This window comes from Bos taurus, chromosome X (assembly GCF_002263795.3).
Source record: "Bos taurus isolate L1 Dominette 01449 registration number 42190680 breed Hereford chromosome X, ARS-UCD2.0, whole genome shotgun sequence".
Classification (NCBI taxonomy): domain Eukaryota; kingdom Metazoa; phylum Chordata; class Mammalia; order Artiodactyla; family Bovidae; genus Bos; species Bos taurus.
The window spans coordinates 119,109,768-119,129,077 of NC_037357.1; the positions used below are offsets into that span (position 1 = coordinate 119,109,768).

Genomic DNA, 19,310 nt, shown 5'->3' on the forward strand with positions numbered 1-19,310 from the left:
TCAAACTTAGTTGACTAAGAATTTCCATCAGAGGCCATGAAAAAGATTCTGAAGTCTGAGCAGGTACAGATGCTATATGTAGGTATAACAGTGGTACTTTCATCCGGCCTAGAAGTGATGAACTACTGAAGGAGTCACATTACTTCCATCTAGTACCGTGTTGGGGATTTATTAACTGTGTGATTTAAGCCTCGTGTCCATGTATGTGTGTGTGTAGACCTTGTCTACAGGCAACACTCCACTAGAGTAACTTAAAAATAGGAATTTATTTACAATAGCAAAGGTGTCAAAAATAACAGGAACAATATATAACAAATCCAAGAGTTATTTTATGAAAAAGGCAAACAATACATACACAAAAGATAAAACAAAATCCAAAAGGGCAAACTTAATGTGACCTTAACAGCTGCATATGTGGCAAAATGGTTTTTCAGATATGAATTACTTAAGTACTGCTGGGCCAATTCAACACACTTTTTTCAGCCTTTCTTTTTTACTTGCTGAACCTTCCTGTGAATTCTATTTACTTTTGAGGAATGTAACTTTGGGGAGGCCATACAAGATTTATGAAGTACATGCAGGATATTTACATGTATACTAAAAGATAGACTTACTGACAGGCTCACATTTCAAAAGGGGTATAAAGTGGTATGAAAGTGAACGTATAAACTGAGTCCCGTTTCACCATCACTGCTTCCTTCTAGGGCATGTGTGTGTGTTGTCTGCTATATAAAATTAATGCACCAGTAATCTTTATAAAGTTCCTCAAGTGCTCTAAAGCAGTGCTTCCAAACTTGAGCATGCATCAAAGTCATATGTTAAGACATGTTAAAACACAAGTCACTGACTGGGTCCCACACCCAGTTTCTGATTCAGTGAATCTAGGGTGGGGCTGAGAATTTGCATCTTTTTGACCAAGTCCAGGTAATAATGCCACCACTGCTACCAGGCCACATTTTCAAAACCACTGCCCTGTACTATCACCCTTGTAAGATTTCAACTACTCATAAAGCTTTTCCTTACATGAATCCTAGAATTTGTGAGAAATAAAGGAAATTGTTAATACTGAGGTTCCCAGAGAAGAGAGCAATACATTGTCTGTGGTTGGGATCAGACAAGTAAGATGTTATCCATCAGGGGTTCTATCGTGATTCAGTTTTCAGCATGGCATGGTTTTGTCTTTTTTATGGCTCTAGACAGTAACATTCACCTATCTTCTTAATCATTTACCTCAAATTTTGATTAGTGTTTCAACTATTAGAGAAACACTTGTTCCAACAGTTACATAAGCTCTCATCTTTAAAAATCAAAGATGACTCAAATCTGTTTTATTTTCTTCTGACTCCTGATAACTTTTACCTGACTTCTGATTTTTATTATAACAATGACTGTTCTCTAGGATGTTAATGTCTACTAAAGCCTTCCAACTGTGTACAAAGGGGTAACTCTAGGGCAGGGATTCTGCTGTGGAGGTACGGACAACCCCACTGACTAAATGTGCTATTGGACTGATGCTGAAGTAAACTTTAAGTGCTCTCAAAAACCATTTTGTGCGTGGGGAAATTTATCTTGGGGGAATTAGAGATGCTAATAAAACAAATCCTTTATGAAGATAAAAGTAAATAAGAATTTCAAGGACATGCTCATCAAAAGACTTCCCAGTCACCTCTTAACTTCTCTGAAATGTTACTTGCAAATTTGCAGACCTGAAATATTAGTAGTATTTAAATCCAAGTAACAAAATTCAAAGCGATCAAGCATTGTGCATTCTGCTGCGGCATGTAAGGAATTAAGAAATGGGGAAAGGAAAATAATCCACTGCTTTTGATGTTTATTGGGTTTACAAAAACTGTACATTTTTTTTTTCCCTTAAGAAAAAGCATTAACTTAGTACTGGTATCAAATAGACTAAACATTAACAGGAAAATATTCTGATTTTTATTTTTGCACGTTATTCTCAAGTACACAATTACAATAATGTCACACATCCCTATATGATTTTCTTTTTATGTATTTTACTTTTTTTACAAAGTGTACAGAGGGAGGGACATACAATATTTAATAGGATATTTCTACAGAACAATAACTTATATTATGTCCTTGTAAAAATCTGTACCTCTTTAAAACATTTAACTGAAACATCCTTTTAGCTTTGCTAATCAAAATCATTTTAAGAATTAAAACTAGGTTGTAACTAATGTCAGTACATAACAGTGACTACGATTTCAGTTTTTCTTTATACAGACAAATACACTTTATCATATTCACTTGACCAAACCCTTAAATACCTTTTAAAGGTTTCAATATTGTGCTTTAAAAAGAAAAGAATGGTGTATGATTCCAGACCGTGTAAGAGAAATATAAAGTGTGTAAATTGTTGTGTTCTTTATCTTTCAGTTAGTTTAAAAAAATATAAATGACCAATTATATTTTCTGTATTAATTTTTACAGGATGTTTTAAAATTAACAAATTTCTACTTTAAGTGTTTTCTTTTACATTATTTGTGGGAAAAATAGAAATTAAGGGAGATTTTAAAGGTTCTCACAAAAAAACAGACAGAGCTTTCAACTGTACTGCAGGGCAATGAATCACGAAATTGTTACTTAAAAAAAAAAAGCACGTTACGGGGGGCAAAGGGCACAGGCGTTTCTATGCCTTGGCTTTCACTGGCATTCAAGGATGGTGTTTGTACCAGCCTAAAGCACTTGATTTAGAAATGGACTCAATCAGTCTAGCACTTCAGAGGCTTGCCAAACACTATTAGATTTCTAACCCTAAAAATATAACTCTTGCAAAGACGTATCAATGGCAAAGACAAAGATGAAAGCTAAAAACCTAATAGCACAAAGGGGATAGAGCACCATAATGAAGTGGCAAGGCAGCTAACAAGTGGGGAAAGAAATTCCAAAATCTCCCACAATGTGCCAGATACTCATGTGTCAACAGCCAATGTACTAAGGATTCGCTCAGTCGTGTCCGAGTCCTTGCGACCCTGTGGACTGTAGCCCACCAGGCTCCTCCGTCCATGGGATTCTCCAGGCAAGAGTACTGGAGTGGGTTGCCATTTCCTTCTCCAGGGGATCTTCCCGACCCACGGATCTAACCCAGGTCTCCTGCACTGCAGGAAGACGCTTTAACCTCTGAGCCACCAGGGAAGCGAGACCCCAAAACCTATTTTCTGTTCTCCAAAATTCACCTTAACCAAATTCTAAGTAACCAAGTACATTCTATGTATTTATGACCCTGAATCATATCTATTTGTTAAAAAAAAGTTAACTGCTAAAGAAAAACACAACTGTGAAAGACTTGGTGATATTCCAAATAAGGCCTCAAAATTTTCTCATGCACTGAGAATACACCTTTACCTTCTAATCAAAGCCAACGTGAGTGTTACGTTTTTGAAAGGCTGCTAGCTGTAACGGAGAAGTAACGAGCAGTCTCAACTTGCCAAGTTGAAGTCGTAATTAGCACCCATTCTGTGGTACATGGAACCGCTGCTTCCTTAGTCCCCTCACTTGGTGACACAGAGTCCCCTCACGGGCTTCTCAGAGAGAACTGAGGGAGTATATATCTGGATACTCATTAGCTTTTCAGAAAAATATAAAGGCATGAAGCTGAAGTTATATGAAAACATTCTATGTAGAAACATCTTAAGTTCTATTTTTCAGTTACCAAAGATATTTAAAAGAAAATACCTTTACTCTTTAAAAATACTAGTGTCCTTATTTTCCTTCTAATTCTTCACCTGAGTAGTCTCTCCAAAGAGCATGATTTACAAAATGCTCTCTCATGCATCCCTGCATCTTTCATGTTATTGTAAATTTAATACTTCTCATTATTATAGATTTTAAACAACTACTAACTGGGATTGTGTGTATAAATATGTAAAATAAGCAATACACACGATACACATGATACATGTCATATATATGTGCATATACATAAGTCAGGGTACATTTACATATATAAAGTTGCAAAAGATCCTATGAGCCACGAATTACCTCTAGGAGATTCCAAATGCAGTCCTCAGTAAGTCTCATTTGTAGCACACAATCATTCCAACACAAAGCAGCACAGACAAAATACAACAGGATCAGGCAAAAATTTTCAGTAAAGCTTTCTAAAAGTTTGCTATGCTGACAAAAGGTGTAAATACTTCAAAGAAAGCACCCCCTGAAAGGATATTTTGTCTGCTGAACAAAACGAAAGGTAAACCCGAACCCAGCCACTGCTCTTCACTCAGCAATGCCAGGGACGCAAAAGCTCGAATGAAAACTTTCATTGTCACGTGGTCTGAAAATATTAAACAAGAAGAGTAAATGACTTCCATGTTAGGATAATTAGACCTGACCATAAAATCTCCCGTTTATGTTAGTAGATGTCTCTGACAATTTTATTGTGAGAAATTTATGGGAAAAAATAAGTCAACATGAGTACTTTCAGAGTTACCAATCTAAAATTACCTCAACTTTAAGTTAAATGGTCTTAGAAGAGTACCATCAAGGTAAGCAAGGTAAATATTTAAATAAATATAAAACTTCTAAGATAGAAAAATTCAGTATAGAATCAGGGATTACTTTATTAAAAGCAACTTGCTTGTTGCTGCTTTTCCCCATTTATTAAACAAACTGAATAGAATTCAGAACACACTATTGAACAAAATATAAAAAAAAAAAGTCAACTAAAAGCAATAAATCTATTTGTACACAGCATAAATCAATATACAGTATTGTATGTGAACGAGACTGACTGGCTTTTAAAATGATTTTTCTGCTTCAAAGCCAACATCTCTACAAAAGTCTGCCGAAGTATTATTAGGGCAGGCCAACTTCTTTATGATGTCGCATTATGTGCTGGTTCTTTTCTGAAGGTCTTCGGAACCCTTTCTTGCAGTACTCACAACGGTGAGGGTAGTCTTTTGTATGAATGGAAATAACGTGCCGTTTAAAGCCTGAGGCATCTGTAGTGCTATACTCACAGTACTCACACTGATACACTTTCCTGCCACTGTGTGTCTTCATATGCTTTTTAAGCTCATTCTGTTGCCTAAATCCCTTTCTACATCTCTTACACCTAAACGGAAGATCTTTTGTGTGAACTGAGAGAATATGGCGACTTAGAACAAAAGGATCTGCAATCTTAAAGTCACAATGTCTACACTGGTGCATTTTTTTACCCTTGTGGGCAGCCACATGTTTCTTGAGTTCTGAAGGCCTATGAAAGCCTTTATCACACATGTCACACTTATGGGGATAGTCCTTTGTGTGAACTGAAATTATGTGTCGTTTCAAATCGCTTGAGTTCGAACTCTTGTGGTCACAATGCAAACACTGGTGTGTTTTGCTTTCTTGGTGGATAAGAGCATGTTGCTGGACCTCTTTGGTATCTGAGAAAGTCAGAAGACAAATGTCACACTTGAATGGCATCTCTTTACTATGCTTAGTTTTTACATGCGTTTTCAAGTTAGAAGAGTCTGCGGACCTATATTCGCAGTACTGGCACTGGTACGGCTTCTCGCCAGTATGGATTCGCATGTGCTTTTTGAGCTCTGATGGATGACGAAAACCTTTACCACACTCCACGCATATATGAGGAAAGTTCTTGCTATGGACCGCCAAAAGGTGGCGATTCAGTAACCCTTGTTCAGCTGTCTCGTATTCACAGAATTTACATTTGTGCATTTTGTTAGCTCCTTTTTCCTTATGCACCATTTTATGAGTAAACAAAGCCCCAGCATGAGAGAAATGCTTTCCGCACTCATCGCATTCAATGGCCTTCTCCGCCTTGCTGGTAAGCTTGTGGCTCTCCAGGTGGTTGTGTAAACTTATCTTCTTGTTGGTAGTGTAATCACAGTCAGTACAGCGGTACTTCTTCTTGGTAAGGTGTTCAGGATGGTTTTTCATGTGCCTTTTCAAAAAACCTCTCGACTTAAACTTTTTCCCACAAATCATGCAAGGATAGACAGTCAAGGGATGTCCATCAGGGCCAATAATTATTGCTAAGAAAGGAAAAGAAAGGAGCATGAGTGATCAAACCAAGTTCTGTTTTGGTTTCTTCAAGAATTTAAAGTGTGTGTTCTGAACATTACTGGGCAAGTACTCCTATGTTAGGCTACTTGCTGCTTAACATTCCTTTTACAATTTTTCAACATAAGAGATTAGCAGCCTCATCATGAAGGGTACCTGGTCTGAAAACTCCACTCAGTATGACTGTACCAATCTCACTCCCTTCAGCTTGGAAAAAATAAATGAAATAAATATGTAACTTTTACCAACTAGCAACTGAAGCTATACCAATTAAGAAATCGGTGGAAAATTATTGATAAAAAAGTTTCATAATCACAATTGCCGTTTTGGTTATTCTTAACAACATAACATGTCAATTTACAGTAAAGCTTAAAGATGTCTAAAAAATTTTAGTATGCAAATCAGCATGTAAGAATAGACAGGAATATGCCACATGAACTGAAGTACCTGTCCTGCTGCTCTGTAAATTATTCCTGCTTTATGCTGACATAATCAGATTCTTTAAATACGTTCATTTTTTTAAAAAAAGTTAATGCTTATAACATATCTCAGGGATTTCTTTGCATAGCCACATAAAAATCACCCAAGTTTTGAATTTTTTAAATCTACATTTGATCCACTCACTGTTGTTTTTAATCCAAGGAAATCATTCATGAATATCACTGAATTCTTAAAATTATATTTTTAAATTCAATACACAAAAACTCTATGTGGTCTAGCAGCTAAAATGCCATCACAACACCTTTAAGGATACATACTAGAGTTTCATCTGAGAGCTCGCAAAGCACGCTGCGCTGTGGAACTCGTATGCCCTCACCTGTTTGGTACTGCCTGGAATCAGGTCTTCTCCTTTTCTTTGGTTTTTGTTTAGCCAGTCTGCCAAGCCCAGCAGACTCATCTATGTGCAAGAGGGCACTTGCAGTGCCATTCCGGTTTTCAATTCCATCAGAATTATTACCTAACAATGTGCATTAAAAAACAAAATTATAAAGTATTATAAATTATAAAGAATTAGGGACTCTATTAACTATAACAACGAAAATAAGCCATGATACTCATGAATGACGGAAATTCCCCATTCTAGGTAATGGGTTTTATGACCACATCTATTATAGCAAGACTGTAAGAAATGCCTAGCTTCCATATCTAAAAAACATATGTCAGCATTTTGCCCCATGGACTCTCTTGTTGTCTCCCCAAACTGTAAAGTCATGGGCCACATATAATCAAGATGCAAAGTTTCAGCTTGAAAGCTTGTGTACTTCTTGCACTACTTCCTTCTACATGATATACACATGAAGGAAATTCCTTAAAAATAAAGACAAAAAGTAGACTTTATAATCTTCCTCTATTCTTATTCAAATCAAATAACCCTTACAGGATGCTGGTATTTCAGATTTGTGAAACATAAGACCACAGAAACTGTTTTTAATCATGAATTCACGTTCAAGAACCAACTCAATCCCAAGAGCTGCAACAGGACTTACCGTAAGCTGCTGCCCATGCTATCGGCATGAAGGTTTTGATTTCGTTGTCATCCATCTGCTGCTCATGGGCGGCAGCGGCTGCTGCAGCGGCAGCAGCATCCTCCTCTCCTACAATCACTTCCATATAAACTTCATCTGCAATTTCAGCAACATCTAAGTAGAAAATTTTAGAAACTTCTGTGACCACGTTTACAGAGATCACAGGAAAGATATTTTCACGTGAATTCGGTTAACAGACAAGTAGAAAGAAGGTTCACATGTTATATACCTAGAACACAGCTTTCACATAGTAAGCACTCAATCAATATTTGTTGAATGAATCATGTATTTCTTGGCTTTTAACATAATTTGCTTTCTTTAATTTTATCTTTCCATATTCTTTTCCATTATGGTTTATTATACGATTTTGAATACAGTTCCATAATTTGTTTTTAAAGCCATATTCTAAGCACACATAGTAAGTCATTGATGTTTCTCTTGGAATACAGCAGAATCATAGTCTCTATAATACTGCTACTTGTTTCCTCCAGTTACTGGTCATATTTTTTAAAAAAAAGAGCTACAAGAACAAAAATTCTCTCCCACAAAAAGGCCACCTACTTACTTAAATCTTCATCTTCTTGCTGAGAGTCGTTGACAGTCATATAAACCATCTTTTCTCTTGGCACACGAATACTGTTATTCTGATCAAGTAGTTCAACTCCATGATCATTCTCAGGCTCACTCTCCACAATGTCTACAGTCCCACCTATCAGGGAAGATGACAGCTCAAGAATCTATGTGAAAACTTCATTTTCACTTGTTTTACTTATTACATTTGCATACTTTTCTACTGCTATATTGGAATCCTCGCTTAAAAGGTTATTTTCAGAAAAGATTACAAATATTCATTGTCTAAACCACCAAAGAGTAATTAGGGTGAAGTGTTTGATCAGGATGGATACTATGCTGAAGGTCTTCTCTTACCTAAGTCATCCTCTCCAGGATCAGCTTTAAAAATGTACACCTTGATAACTTCAGGGCAAGTGCCATCTACTTTACAAGGATCGATCTCTGACTCTGCATCCATGGTCATTCCAGAGGAACCATCGTGTTCTATTTTGCCAGCATCATCCACTAAAAAGGGCAGGAAATATATAATAACAGCAGATATTTAAATAAAATGTTACCATTTTCAAACACCCTTTTTACAAATATAATCTCTTAACTTGATTCACATAAAACTGGACGATTTTTACCTCAACAAGTAGACATGCAAAACTGATTGTAACAGGTACTGGAAATGTGGCTAACTGTTAAGATAGAGCAGGGTCACAGAAGGCTTTGTACAACCAGGCAGAGGGGTTCAGACTTGACTCTGATAGACAGGTGGTTTCACAGTCTGGTCAGGTATGACAATCTCTCAGGAAACTTAAAAACACGTGCACGGCCAAGCAGTTCTACAGAATCAGAAACTGTCAAGGGTGGGGCCTGACAGATTTAGAGGTGCCCTGCCCCAGGGATTCTGATCAGCAGTTCAAGAACTTCTGCTGTAGATGGTGCATGAGTCTCACAGAGCTGGCCTTGAGAAAGGTAGCTTCAAAGGAATCAAGACACAAAGCAGAGATACCACTTTTGAGTCTACTGCAATAATGCAAGAAGGCCTCAAAAATCAGGACAGAGGTAGGATGCATGGGGAAGAGGGCTATCCTTGAGTTGTATCTAGGACTAAAATTGCAGAACCTGAAGCCCAAATAAAAACTGAACAAATGGATCTCTTCCATTGATAAAAGCAGAATCTATTTTCATTATTCAGTCTTTTACAAAAGTAGAATTCACCTTCAGATTTTCATCTTGAAAATGTGTCTACTAACTTAAACTACGAAATTATTCTGAATATGAAATATTACAGAAGTGATTTACTTTAAAAAGAAAACACTTTGGTGGTCCTATTAAGTACTAAAAATTTCACTGTGATTTTAAAGATTCCATTAGAAATGAATTTCTAAAAACAGACAAAGAAGACTTTCATAACATTGAGTCATCACACATATGATTTCTGCATAAGTGCCTCCTTCTAATGTTGTAATGAAGAACTAAAGTTTCAGAATAAGGCCTCTCCAAAACAGAAGAGCATAATTTCTGGAAATTAAGACCTCTTCTAATAATAACTATCACTTGCATAGCATTTTGCAATTTCCTTAGCATTTCTATATAGTTTTATTCCATTTGATTCTTACCTTTTCCAGAAAAAGAAAGGAAAGCTCTGAAATGATATGTGATTAGCCCCATCAGTTAATAAGGGGTGGGAGAGAAAGTGGGGAGGTGCCTGTCTTTAGAACTTAGACTTCTGTCCTCATCCTCAGATTTTTAAAGAAATGTATGTTCACTATATAAAATTTGGTATTAAAAAAAATTACCAATAGTCTCACTAACCAGAGATCGCATCATTAGTAAATTTTCTTCCTAGTTTTTTCTTTTTAAAATTAATTTATTTTAATCGGAGGCTAATTACTTTACAATATTGTCAAGTCTTATGTAATAATCATCATTACATCCCATTTAGTATCTTAAAAGCTAAAGAAAAATTTGACTTATCAACAATCTCATTTGCAAAAGTAAAACTACAGCAAAATATAGGCACACTTTATCCTTAGGTTACATTTTCTCAGAACTTTGTAGATACTGTTCCACTGTCTTCTAGCACTGAGTATTTCTGTGTGGATGTCCCTATAATACTTTATCCTCAAAGTTCCCTAAACATCACTGTGATTATGACTTAGTAGTTTTATCATTTGGTCAACTTGAAAGAAAGATTTAATCTTTATTTCAAGAAAGTTCCTTGAAGATTCTAATCTTTATCTCGGAAAAATTTTTTCCATTATTAAGTATTTTTCTAGTTCAGTTAGTCCCTTCTTCTGGAATTTCACTTATGTGCACTTGTCTCCTTTATCTGTCTCCCATATCTATCCATCTTCCCCATAATCATTTATATCTTTTTATTTTTAACCATTTCATTTTTGTGATTTTCTTAAGCCAGGTATCCCTCTGCCCCTCCCTGGTTATATACTGAGACATATTTATTCTTGTAGTTACTTCTATGGTGGCTTTTATCTTGATCATATTCTTACTTTTCAACTTCTGTCAGTTTACTATTTACCTCTAATGTCTTGTAATACATTTTTGAACCTCTGTATCTCTTCTCTGAGTTTTAAGAGATCACATTGTTTGCAGTTTCATTGAGCCTGCAGGTCAGTGCTAACCAATAGAATTTTGTGACGACGAAAATGTTCTATATATCTGCACTAGCCACATTTGACTACTAAGCACTTGAAATGTGGTTGGTGCAATTTAGAAACTATGTACTTAAATTCATCTTGCAAAATATTAAATAAAATATTTCAGAGAGCTGAAGAACATGAATCTTCAAAAGGCTCACCATGCATGATAACACAACACATGAAAAAAGGTCCACACCTAACTAAATACAATCTATGATTATATTTCAGACCAATGGGGATGAAAAGATGATCTGTAAAACTTTCAGATGAAAAAGAAATATCTACAAAGAAACGAGAATCAAAATGGCATTAGGCTCTTAAACCAAACGTTAGATGACAATGAAACATGCCATCACAAATTCTCAGGGAAAATTCATTTCAACCTAGACTTCCATACCTAACCAAGTTTATCAGTTAACTTAGAAGTTCACTTTTAGACTTCCCTCTCTTATCTTCCTCAAGAATCCTCTTTTTGAGGTTAAAATTTCAACTTAATTCTATTATATAGCCTATAAAATATTTCAAAGAATTGGTTATAATCTGATCTCCTTTATTCTTGAAACTTTCCTAGAGAGGTTCAAAGGCTTACTTAGTCTCTGTAGACAGAGACTTAAAGGATCAGAGCCATTCCAATGCCTAACCTAAGTTACAGTGATCTCCAACTTGGCATCAGAGATATAATTAGTGAAAAATATAGGCCAAATTACACTGAATTGGCCTAAAACACACAGTTAATTAAACCTTGTTAACCAAGAACTGCTTTCTTCACAAATTCAGAGGGAAGAGGAATGATTGCTCCAATTCCACCCTGCTGCTGCTGCTGCTAAGTCGATTCAGTCATGTCTGACTCTGTGCGACCCCACAGACGGCAGCCCACCAGGCTGCCCCATCCCTGGGATTCTCCAGGCAAGGACACTGGAGTGGGTTGCCATTTCCTTCTCCAATGCATGAAAGTGAAAAGTGAAAGTGAAGTCGCTCAGTTATGTCCAACTCTAGGTAGCGACTGCAGCCTACCAGGCTCCTCCGTCCATGGGATTTTCCAGGCAAAAGTACTGGAGTGGGGTGCCATTGCCTTCTTCGAATTCTACCCTATGCCTGCCTTTACCCAAAAATGCCCTGATGGGACAACAGGAAGGTTTTAAATGAAGCCAGTCCAGGGTTAGTCTTGCTAGCCCAATGGATGTCACCAACAGAGAGACTCTGTGTGGATGATTATTATGGCTAGTAGTTATTGACAGGCATGCTTTGTGCTGGAAGCCTGGTGTGCATGACCTCTAATTCTCACAACCACACTGCTGGTCAGGTAGTATTACTGCCTTTTCACAAATAAAACTTCAAAAAGGTGAAATTAGTAATTTGCTCAAATTCATACAGCTTATAGGCAGCAGGCATGGCATCCAAGTTGAAGGCTGGCTGACTCTAAGCTACATGTGCTATTTCCATACACCATGCTGCTTCTCTATCATCCCTATGAAAGGACAGGTATGTTCTCTCTCCCTCTCTCCTGTCTCTCCACTAACCAACTCCCATTATCCCATCAAGTAAGCAGAGATCTGTCCCAAGAGCAAGCTATCAGACAATTTTTGTCTAGGGCTCAAGCAGATAAACAGTAAATATGAATCACAAGCCCAATCTGAAGCTCCAATTGTATCTAACACTTTCAAGATGTAGAACTTTTAACCCAATCTTTTTCGTGGTGGGGAGAAGGAACTACAACATCTTTATCTTATTTGAGCACTTTATCCCCTGGCGGCTCAGACGGTAAAGAATCCACCTGCAATGGAGAAGACCCAGATTCGATCCCTGGATCAGGGAGATCTCCTGGAGAAAGGAATGGTAACCCACTCCAGTATTCTTGCCTGGGAAATCCCACGGACAGAGGAGCTTGGCAGACTACAGTCCATGGGGTCGCAAAGAGTCAGATATGACTGAGTGACTAACACTTTTCATTCCTAATACAAATCTATCTGATATCCAGACTGGACATTAAACTGAAAGCTCTTAATTCACTGTAATTTTAGTGTTGTGATTTCTTAGTAAATTTCAGAATGCCTACAGTAAAGATAATAATTTTCTATGGATTAACACAAACCTTTCTGAATTTTATCAAAACAAGCATCTTCTCTATAATAGTTCAATAAATAAGACTTTTCTCACATTTCAGAAATATTCCCATGTGGATATGTATTTTTTAAATTCTGAAATTTTGCTGTGGTTTATCAAATGGTTTAAGGAAGAAAACTGATAGAGCACATATATTTTAAAAAATGGTAAGATACATACACATTCAAGAATCAGCCCGTAGAACAAAGAAATAAATATTTTATCATGTTTCCTGTGCTAGTAACTCCTAGAATCAATAAACAAGTCCTTTGACTGTATTGATCCTCAGAGTTTATGCATCAAACATAAAGGGGTTTGGATTTATTTAACCATTCCCCAAACAACTTTTAGTTGGATGTCTTCACTATGAAGTTGTTCTTAATTAGGAGCTAACACAAGACCAACTGGTCAAAACACCTAAACCAGAAGGCCAAGGCCACCACACTCCACATCCTCAGGGGTGCAGTTGACACTGTGGCTAGACAGTGAACAGTGGCAGGCAGCAACCCTGTAGACAGACCCTCAGCTTGTCTACATGCTCCACCTCCAGCAATGGCTTTGCCATTTGCCCAGTTGCACAGAAAGCTCCCTGAGAGGGAGCTTCAAACCCTCCCTCTTCCTCAACCCTAAATTTAATCCAAATCCTACTTTCTACATACGTCACAAAGCTGCTTCTGCCAAACTCAGTTACTGAGAGAACCTTATTTCAAACCATCATCAGCTGTTCCTCACATGGACTTCTACAACCTCCTCCTATAGTGTATTTTTTTTTTGTTTCTGATTTTACGCTGACCTTGTCTGCTCTCAACATTACCATTAAGGTTACTTTTCTAAACTGTAAATCTAGGTATGTTATTATTAATCTACTTACAACCTTCTAACAACTCCCCTCTTAGTACAAGATATTTAAGAGCCTGTACGATTTGTGCCCTTCCCTATCTTACCACTCATTTCTCACCACTTCCTTCATTTGCCTCAGCAAACGCATTATTTGTACCCCAAGCAAAAGTCTCTGAACTTATCTTTTCCAGCTCCTTCCATTTAAGCATGCTCCATTCCTCCCCTCTTGGCTGCCCACTGAACATTTCATTCCCCTTTCAAATTAAGTTCACCATACACTATTTTTTAAAGATGTGATAATGGTGTTACTGTTTCATTTTTTAAAAATCCTTGTCTTTGCAAACTATATACTCAAATACTTACGAATGAAATGATAGGTAGAATTTGCTTCAAAACAACTTAAGGAAGGAAGGAAATGCATAGGAGTAGAGATGAAATAAATTAAGATATGTCTTCAAGCAAGCTTCCACAGAACTTGGGCTTATAACACTTCTATGGCATTTAGCTCAATCAAGTGTACCCCAAATTTCCTAACATCTTTTCACTTAGTGCTTCCAAAATACTTGGTACATCCAGTTATATACACACTCAATGGTAGTTACCTGTTTCTGTTTGTCTTCTCTCCATGACTGTGAACTTTAAAAAGTCAGAGACCTTCACTGTTTATTTCTAACAGCTAGCATGGTTCTTGGCTTATCATGGTTTATCAATAATGTTTGTAAATAAATATATACAAAAAAAGTAAACATGGGCAAGAGTAAAACAATAATAGTTCACATACAATTCACTTATCTCATGTAAACATATTTTGAATATAACATTTGAAATAACATTTTTGTAGTAGAAAAACAATGGAATAGGGCATCAGCGCTGTCTGGGTAGATTCTGCTATAATGGGTTAATAATTAAGAAAGCATTTGGGCCCCCTCTAAATTATTTCCTAACGTAGATATTGGCAGTAATATGGTAAGTTTTAGTAAATCATTGCAACTCTTATTTGCCTCCACTATCCACCAATAAACACTACTTATCCCAAACTCTACTGCTTTGTAGTATTAACTGTATATACACACACACGAAGAAACGCAATATTAGAGTAGGGACTAGAAACTGTGGAATAAAACACACTTGATTTCAAATGTTCACCCTAATGCTAGCTGTATATGTAACTTTGGACAATTTACTTCCACTGAGTCTCAGTTACCCAATCTGTAAAACAGTGATAACACCAACATTATAAGGTTGCTGACACTAACAAAGTATAAGCTTAGGCACAAAGATATTATTTAGTGAAGATTTACTATTACCTATTTTTGTTGTTACCAACCTGTTACAAATCTCCAACTAAATAATCTCTCTTAGGACAAGAGGATAAATCTCTTAGAATAAGTTTTAAAAATTGTTCATATTGACCTGATAACAATCAAACCACATTTAGATAAAAACCAGAGATAAATGTTGAGAACATTATGCTAGGTAAAAGAAGCCAGACACAAAAGACCACATATTATAGGATACCATTTATATGAAATGTCCAGAATGAGCAAATAAAGAAAGCAGAATGGTTGCTTAGAGTTGGAGAGGATGGAGAGGGATGATATGAGTGATACTTCAAAGAACATGGGGTTTCTCCTTGGGGAAATGAAAAAAATTTCTAAAACTAATTGTGAGGATAGCTGCACAAGCTTATGAATATACTAAAAACTGTTGAATCGCACACTTTAAATGGGTGAATGGTACAGTATGTGTACAAAGCTGTTACCATAAAAAAAAAAGTTTATTTCAAAACTTAAACTGAATATAGGATTAGAAAGGAGTATCTAACTCCTATTCATCTCCGATCTAACTGTTCTAATTAAAAGACATGAAAGATGTCAACAAGACCTAGAGTGACATCTCGTTGATCAATCAGAGGCACCCAGAGAATATTTTGTTTCCTGCAGCTGTTGCAAGGTAGTGCCTAACTCATCATCACCAGATCTTCTCTAACTTTCCCTATTGTACAAACTGATGTTTCACCAAGTAGCATCTTGACCATGCAGCTGCAAAGTGAAACTATAGGAGGGTGAAGATCACTGCAAAGAAATTAGGGATGTCTGGAAGCTGTCTCAAATTAATGGAGAACTTAAGGAACAATTTGAGTAACAAGTGGATGACTCAAACACTCCACTTTCAGAGAGACAAAAAACTCCTAAGTGCCATAAAGCAAAGCTACCAAACCCAGCCTGACCAGAACCAAGAGCCACAGCTACTGGAAGGGAAGAAATGTGTCATTAATACCTTAGATGAGGCATAATGTCCACAGATTTTCAGCTATAGCATTCATATATTCAACAAATATTTCACATCTAATATGCCAAAGGGTTTGATGGGGAAGATATGTAAGTAGCTAAGATGCAACAGATAGTTCTTGTCCTCAAGAAACACTTTAGAAGCAATCACAACATCTAGACAGCAAAGATAGAGATCATTCTGACTTCAAAGGCAGCTTATACTGTGAAAGAGTGTGCCAATGTACACTACCCACAACACTACTACTTGCTATGTCATCATCTTTTTAAATGAGACCTTCAGAGGAAAGAAATCTGCCAAGATGGACACTAAAGACTCTAAAAGCTATTTAGCAGTCTCTTCGATTCAATTCCTTTGGAGAAGGAAATGGCAATCCACTCCAGTATTCTTGCCTGGAGAATCCCATGGACATAGGAAACTGACAGCCTACAGTTGATGGGATTGCAATAGTCGCACACGACTTAGCGCTATCTTTCTTTCTTTCGATTCAATGATTTCCTGAAATTTTTAATGAGAAGAATATTTGAACATCTGTTCATATTCTTCTTTGACCTATCAAGTAATGAATAAACATCACAGGAATTCAGAGATACCATCTCTCTCATGTTATGAAGAGCATTAAAGCTGAGTGCTAATAATGGCATCTCGGCATTCTCTATCACGGATAAAATCAGGCCATTCCTGTGTATGTTTGGCACAAAGCCCTCTCAATCCTAAACTTCTGAAATCAATATAGGTTTTAACTTAAAATGCAGCATAAAAGAAGTGTCTTTACTGGGAGGCAGAAACAAGAGAAAAGCTAATTAATTACAAGGCATTCAACTGGTTTGATTCCAAAGCCAACAGTTTAATATGATTATTACTTTGAAGGGAAAAGGAAGGACTGTTCAACAGTTTGTGTTCTGCACCTATAAACCTATAAATGCTCAACACACTTCCACCATCCAGCCAACCATCAAAACCTGTACTCATGCTTTTTCTATCCCTTCAGTGACCAAAATGGCAATTTATACAAACTGCTTCACCTACCCCACCACTTCCACCAACTTCTCAACCCATTATAGCTTATCTCCTCTACATCCTCTCCACTGGCCCATGCTTTATTGAAATTATTCTAATTAAGATACCACTAACTTTTTATTATAATTTTTAAAGTTCCTTTCCACTTACAGTTATTACAAAACATTGGCTATATTCCTCATGTTGTACTATACATCCTTGAGCCTGTATTATACCCAATAGTTAAAATAAAAATTTTTTTACATACGGTAATATACATGAGGGATGGGATGGGGAGGGAGGTGGGGGGTCCAGGATATGGGGACACATGTATATCTGTGGCTGATTCATGTTGATGTATGGAGAAAACCATCACAACATTGTAATTATCCTCCAATTAAAATAAATTAATTAATTTAAAAAAAGAAAAAAAGAAAAAAAATTTTAATTAAAAAATAAAGTTGCCTTTCCACAAAAACAAAGGCTCACTGAAAAAGATACCAATGACTTCTTAACTGCCTAAAGAAAAAGGCCACTCCCTCCTCAGTGACTGACACTCTTAGAAATTCTTATCTTTGACAGTGTTAAAGATTTTTCTCTTCCTCTTTTTCCTAAACCTTTCTGATTTTCATGGGCTCTTCTCTGCCTACTTCTTAAATTCCCAAAGGATCAATACTTGACATTCTTATTTGATAAGCACTTTCTGGGGCCCACCATCCATTTCCAGATAGGACAGGATACCAGCTATACAACCTCTTGTCCCAAATTTCTTCCTCTCTAGTCACAAACTCTCTCAAAAGCACCAAATTCATATTTTTAACTTCCACAGAAACATCCACCAGATTGTTCCCAGCAAACAACCCAAACTTTAAACAGGTCCTAAATCACTTTCTTTCCACTGAATTTATTTCTCCTCCCAGGTAACAGCATAACCAGGCAGTCATCTCCCAAGGTAGAATACCTTAGGGTCCTCCTTGAATTCTTTCTTCCTTAAATCCCTACCCCTAAATCTATCACCAAATCACATTCATTTTACTTCCTAAACTCTCTTAAATTGAACTCCCCTTCTATACTCCCACTATTATGTAGGTACTCAGATCTTCTTTGTCTCATCTAGGAACCATTTCGACTACTCTCTATCACTAACTCTCCTCACCTATTCTTACTCCATATTACTACTAGGATTATCTTCCTAAAATAAATTCAAGTTTCAAACAGGGTATTAATATTTTTCCTTGTCAGAGTGGCAAAAATTAAAAGGGGAAACAATGTCCTACGCTGGTCAGAATGTAGGGAAATGGACATTCTCATAAACTTGGTGGGTGGAGTTAATACTAGGATTAGGCAAACTATCAAGGCAAATATAACCAGACTTGTAAATATGTGTACCCTTTGATCCATCAATACTAGTTCTAGGAATGCATTCTAAGTAATTAAACAGAAAGTGCACAAAGATACAAGTACATCCTAAAGTTCCCATGATTCTCAGAAGAGGCCAAGACTCTTTTTGACATACTATACCATTTTCCTGGAATGGCTCCTCCTCATCCATGACCTCCTTCATCTTGTTAAACTAGGAACTCATCGTTGAGTTCAAAGGTCAGCAACTCCATTCTGTCTCCAGATTAATTTAGTCATACCTCTACATCATAGTGTGACCTATCTTTCTCTCCCATTGTAGACTGCAAGCTCTCCAAGAACAATGGTTTTTTGTGTTTTTTTATTTAGCATATATCCATATTCTTGGGTTTCCCAGGTGGTGCAGTGGTAAAGAATCCACCTGCCAATGCAGGAGACACAAGAGATGCGGGTTTGATCCCTGGGTTGGGAAGATCCCCTGGAGAAAAAACGGCAACCCACTCCAGTAATTTGGCCTGGGAAATCCCATGCACAGAGGAGCCTGGCAGGCTATAGTCTATATTTGCACTATCTACACAAATTTCTGAAACACAGTAGAGGCACAATAAACGTGTTGGAGTGAAGGCATTTTTCTTCTTTTCACAAACAATTCTCTGATTTCCAAAATCTTAAGAACTTTTAAAAGGTTATTTCCTAAAATGCTGGTGGACTCCAACATGTTCTATTAAATTAACTGTAACAGGTATTCAAGCAAAGCAAACAGTCTTGTAAATTTGTATGAGCAAACAGTCTGTGAGTCTTGTTTGAATTTAGTTCCTAAAGGCATGGGAATTTCCAGACTGGGTCAGAACTGTGGTCTATTCAACTGTGGATTTTCTCTCTGACAGAGGCACGAAGAAACAGATTGTAAGACGACACAGCTGTCCTCCCAGATGTTAGAGGT

General features: G+C 36.8%; 1 protein-coding gene across 1 annotated transcript in view; it reads right to left on the reverse strand.

Annotated features, from left to right (window-relative positions):
- Positions 1-249: 249 nt before the first annotated feature.
- The window catches only part of ZFX (zinc finger protein X-linked), a 39,858-nt gene continuing 20,797 nt past the window's right edge, over positions 250-19,310 (reverse strand). The window contains exons 4-8 of the mRNA NM_177490.2: positions 8,481-8,630; positions 8,119-8,262; positions 7,515-7,667; positions 6,845-6,985; positions 250-5,999 (exon numbers count right to left, since the gene is read on the reverse strand). Coding sequence (NP_803456.2) covers positions 4,816-5,999; positions 6,845-6,985; positions 7,515-7,667; positions 8,119-8,262; positions 8,481-8,630 — 1,772 coding nt within the window. The 3' untranslated portion in view covers positions 250-4,815. The remainder of the gene's footprint in view (positions 6,000-6,844; positions 6,986-7,514; positions 7,668-8,118; positions 8,263-8,480; positions 8,631-19,310) is intronic.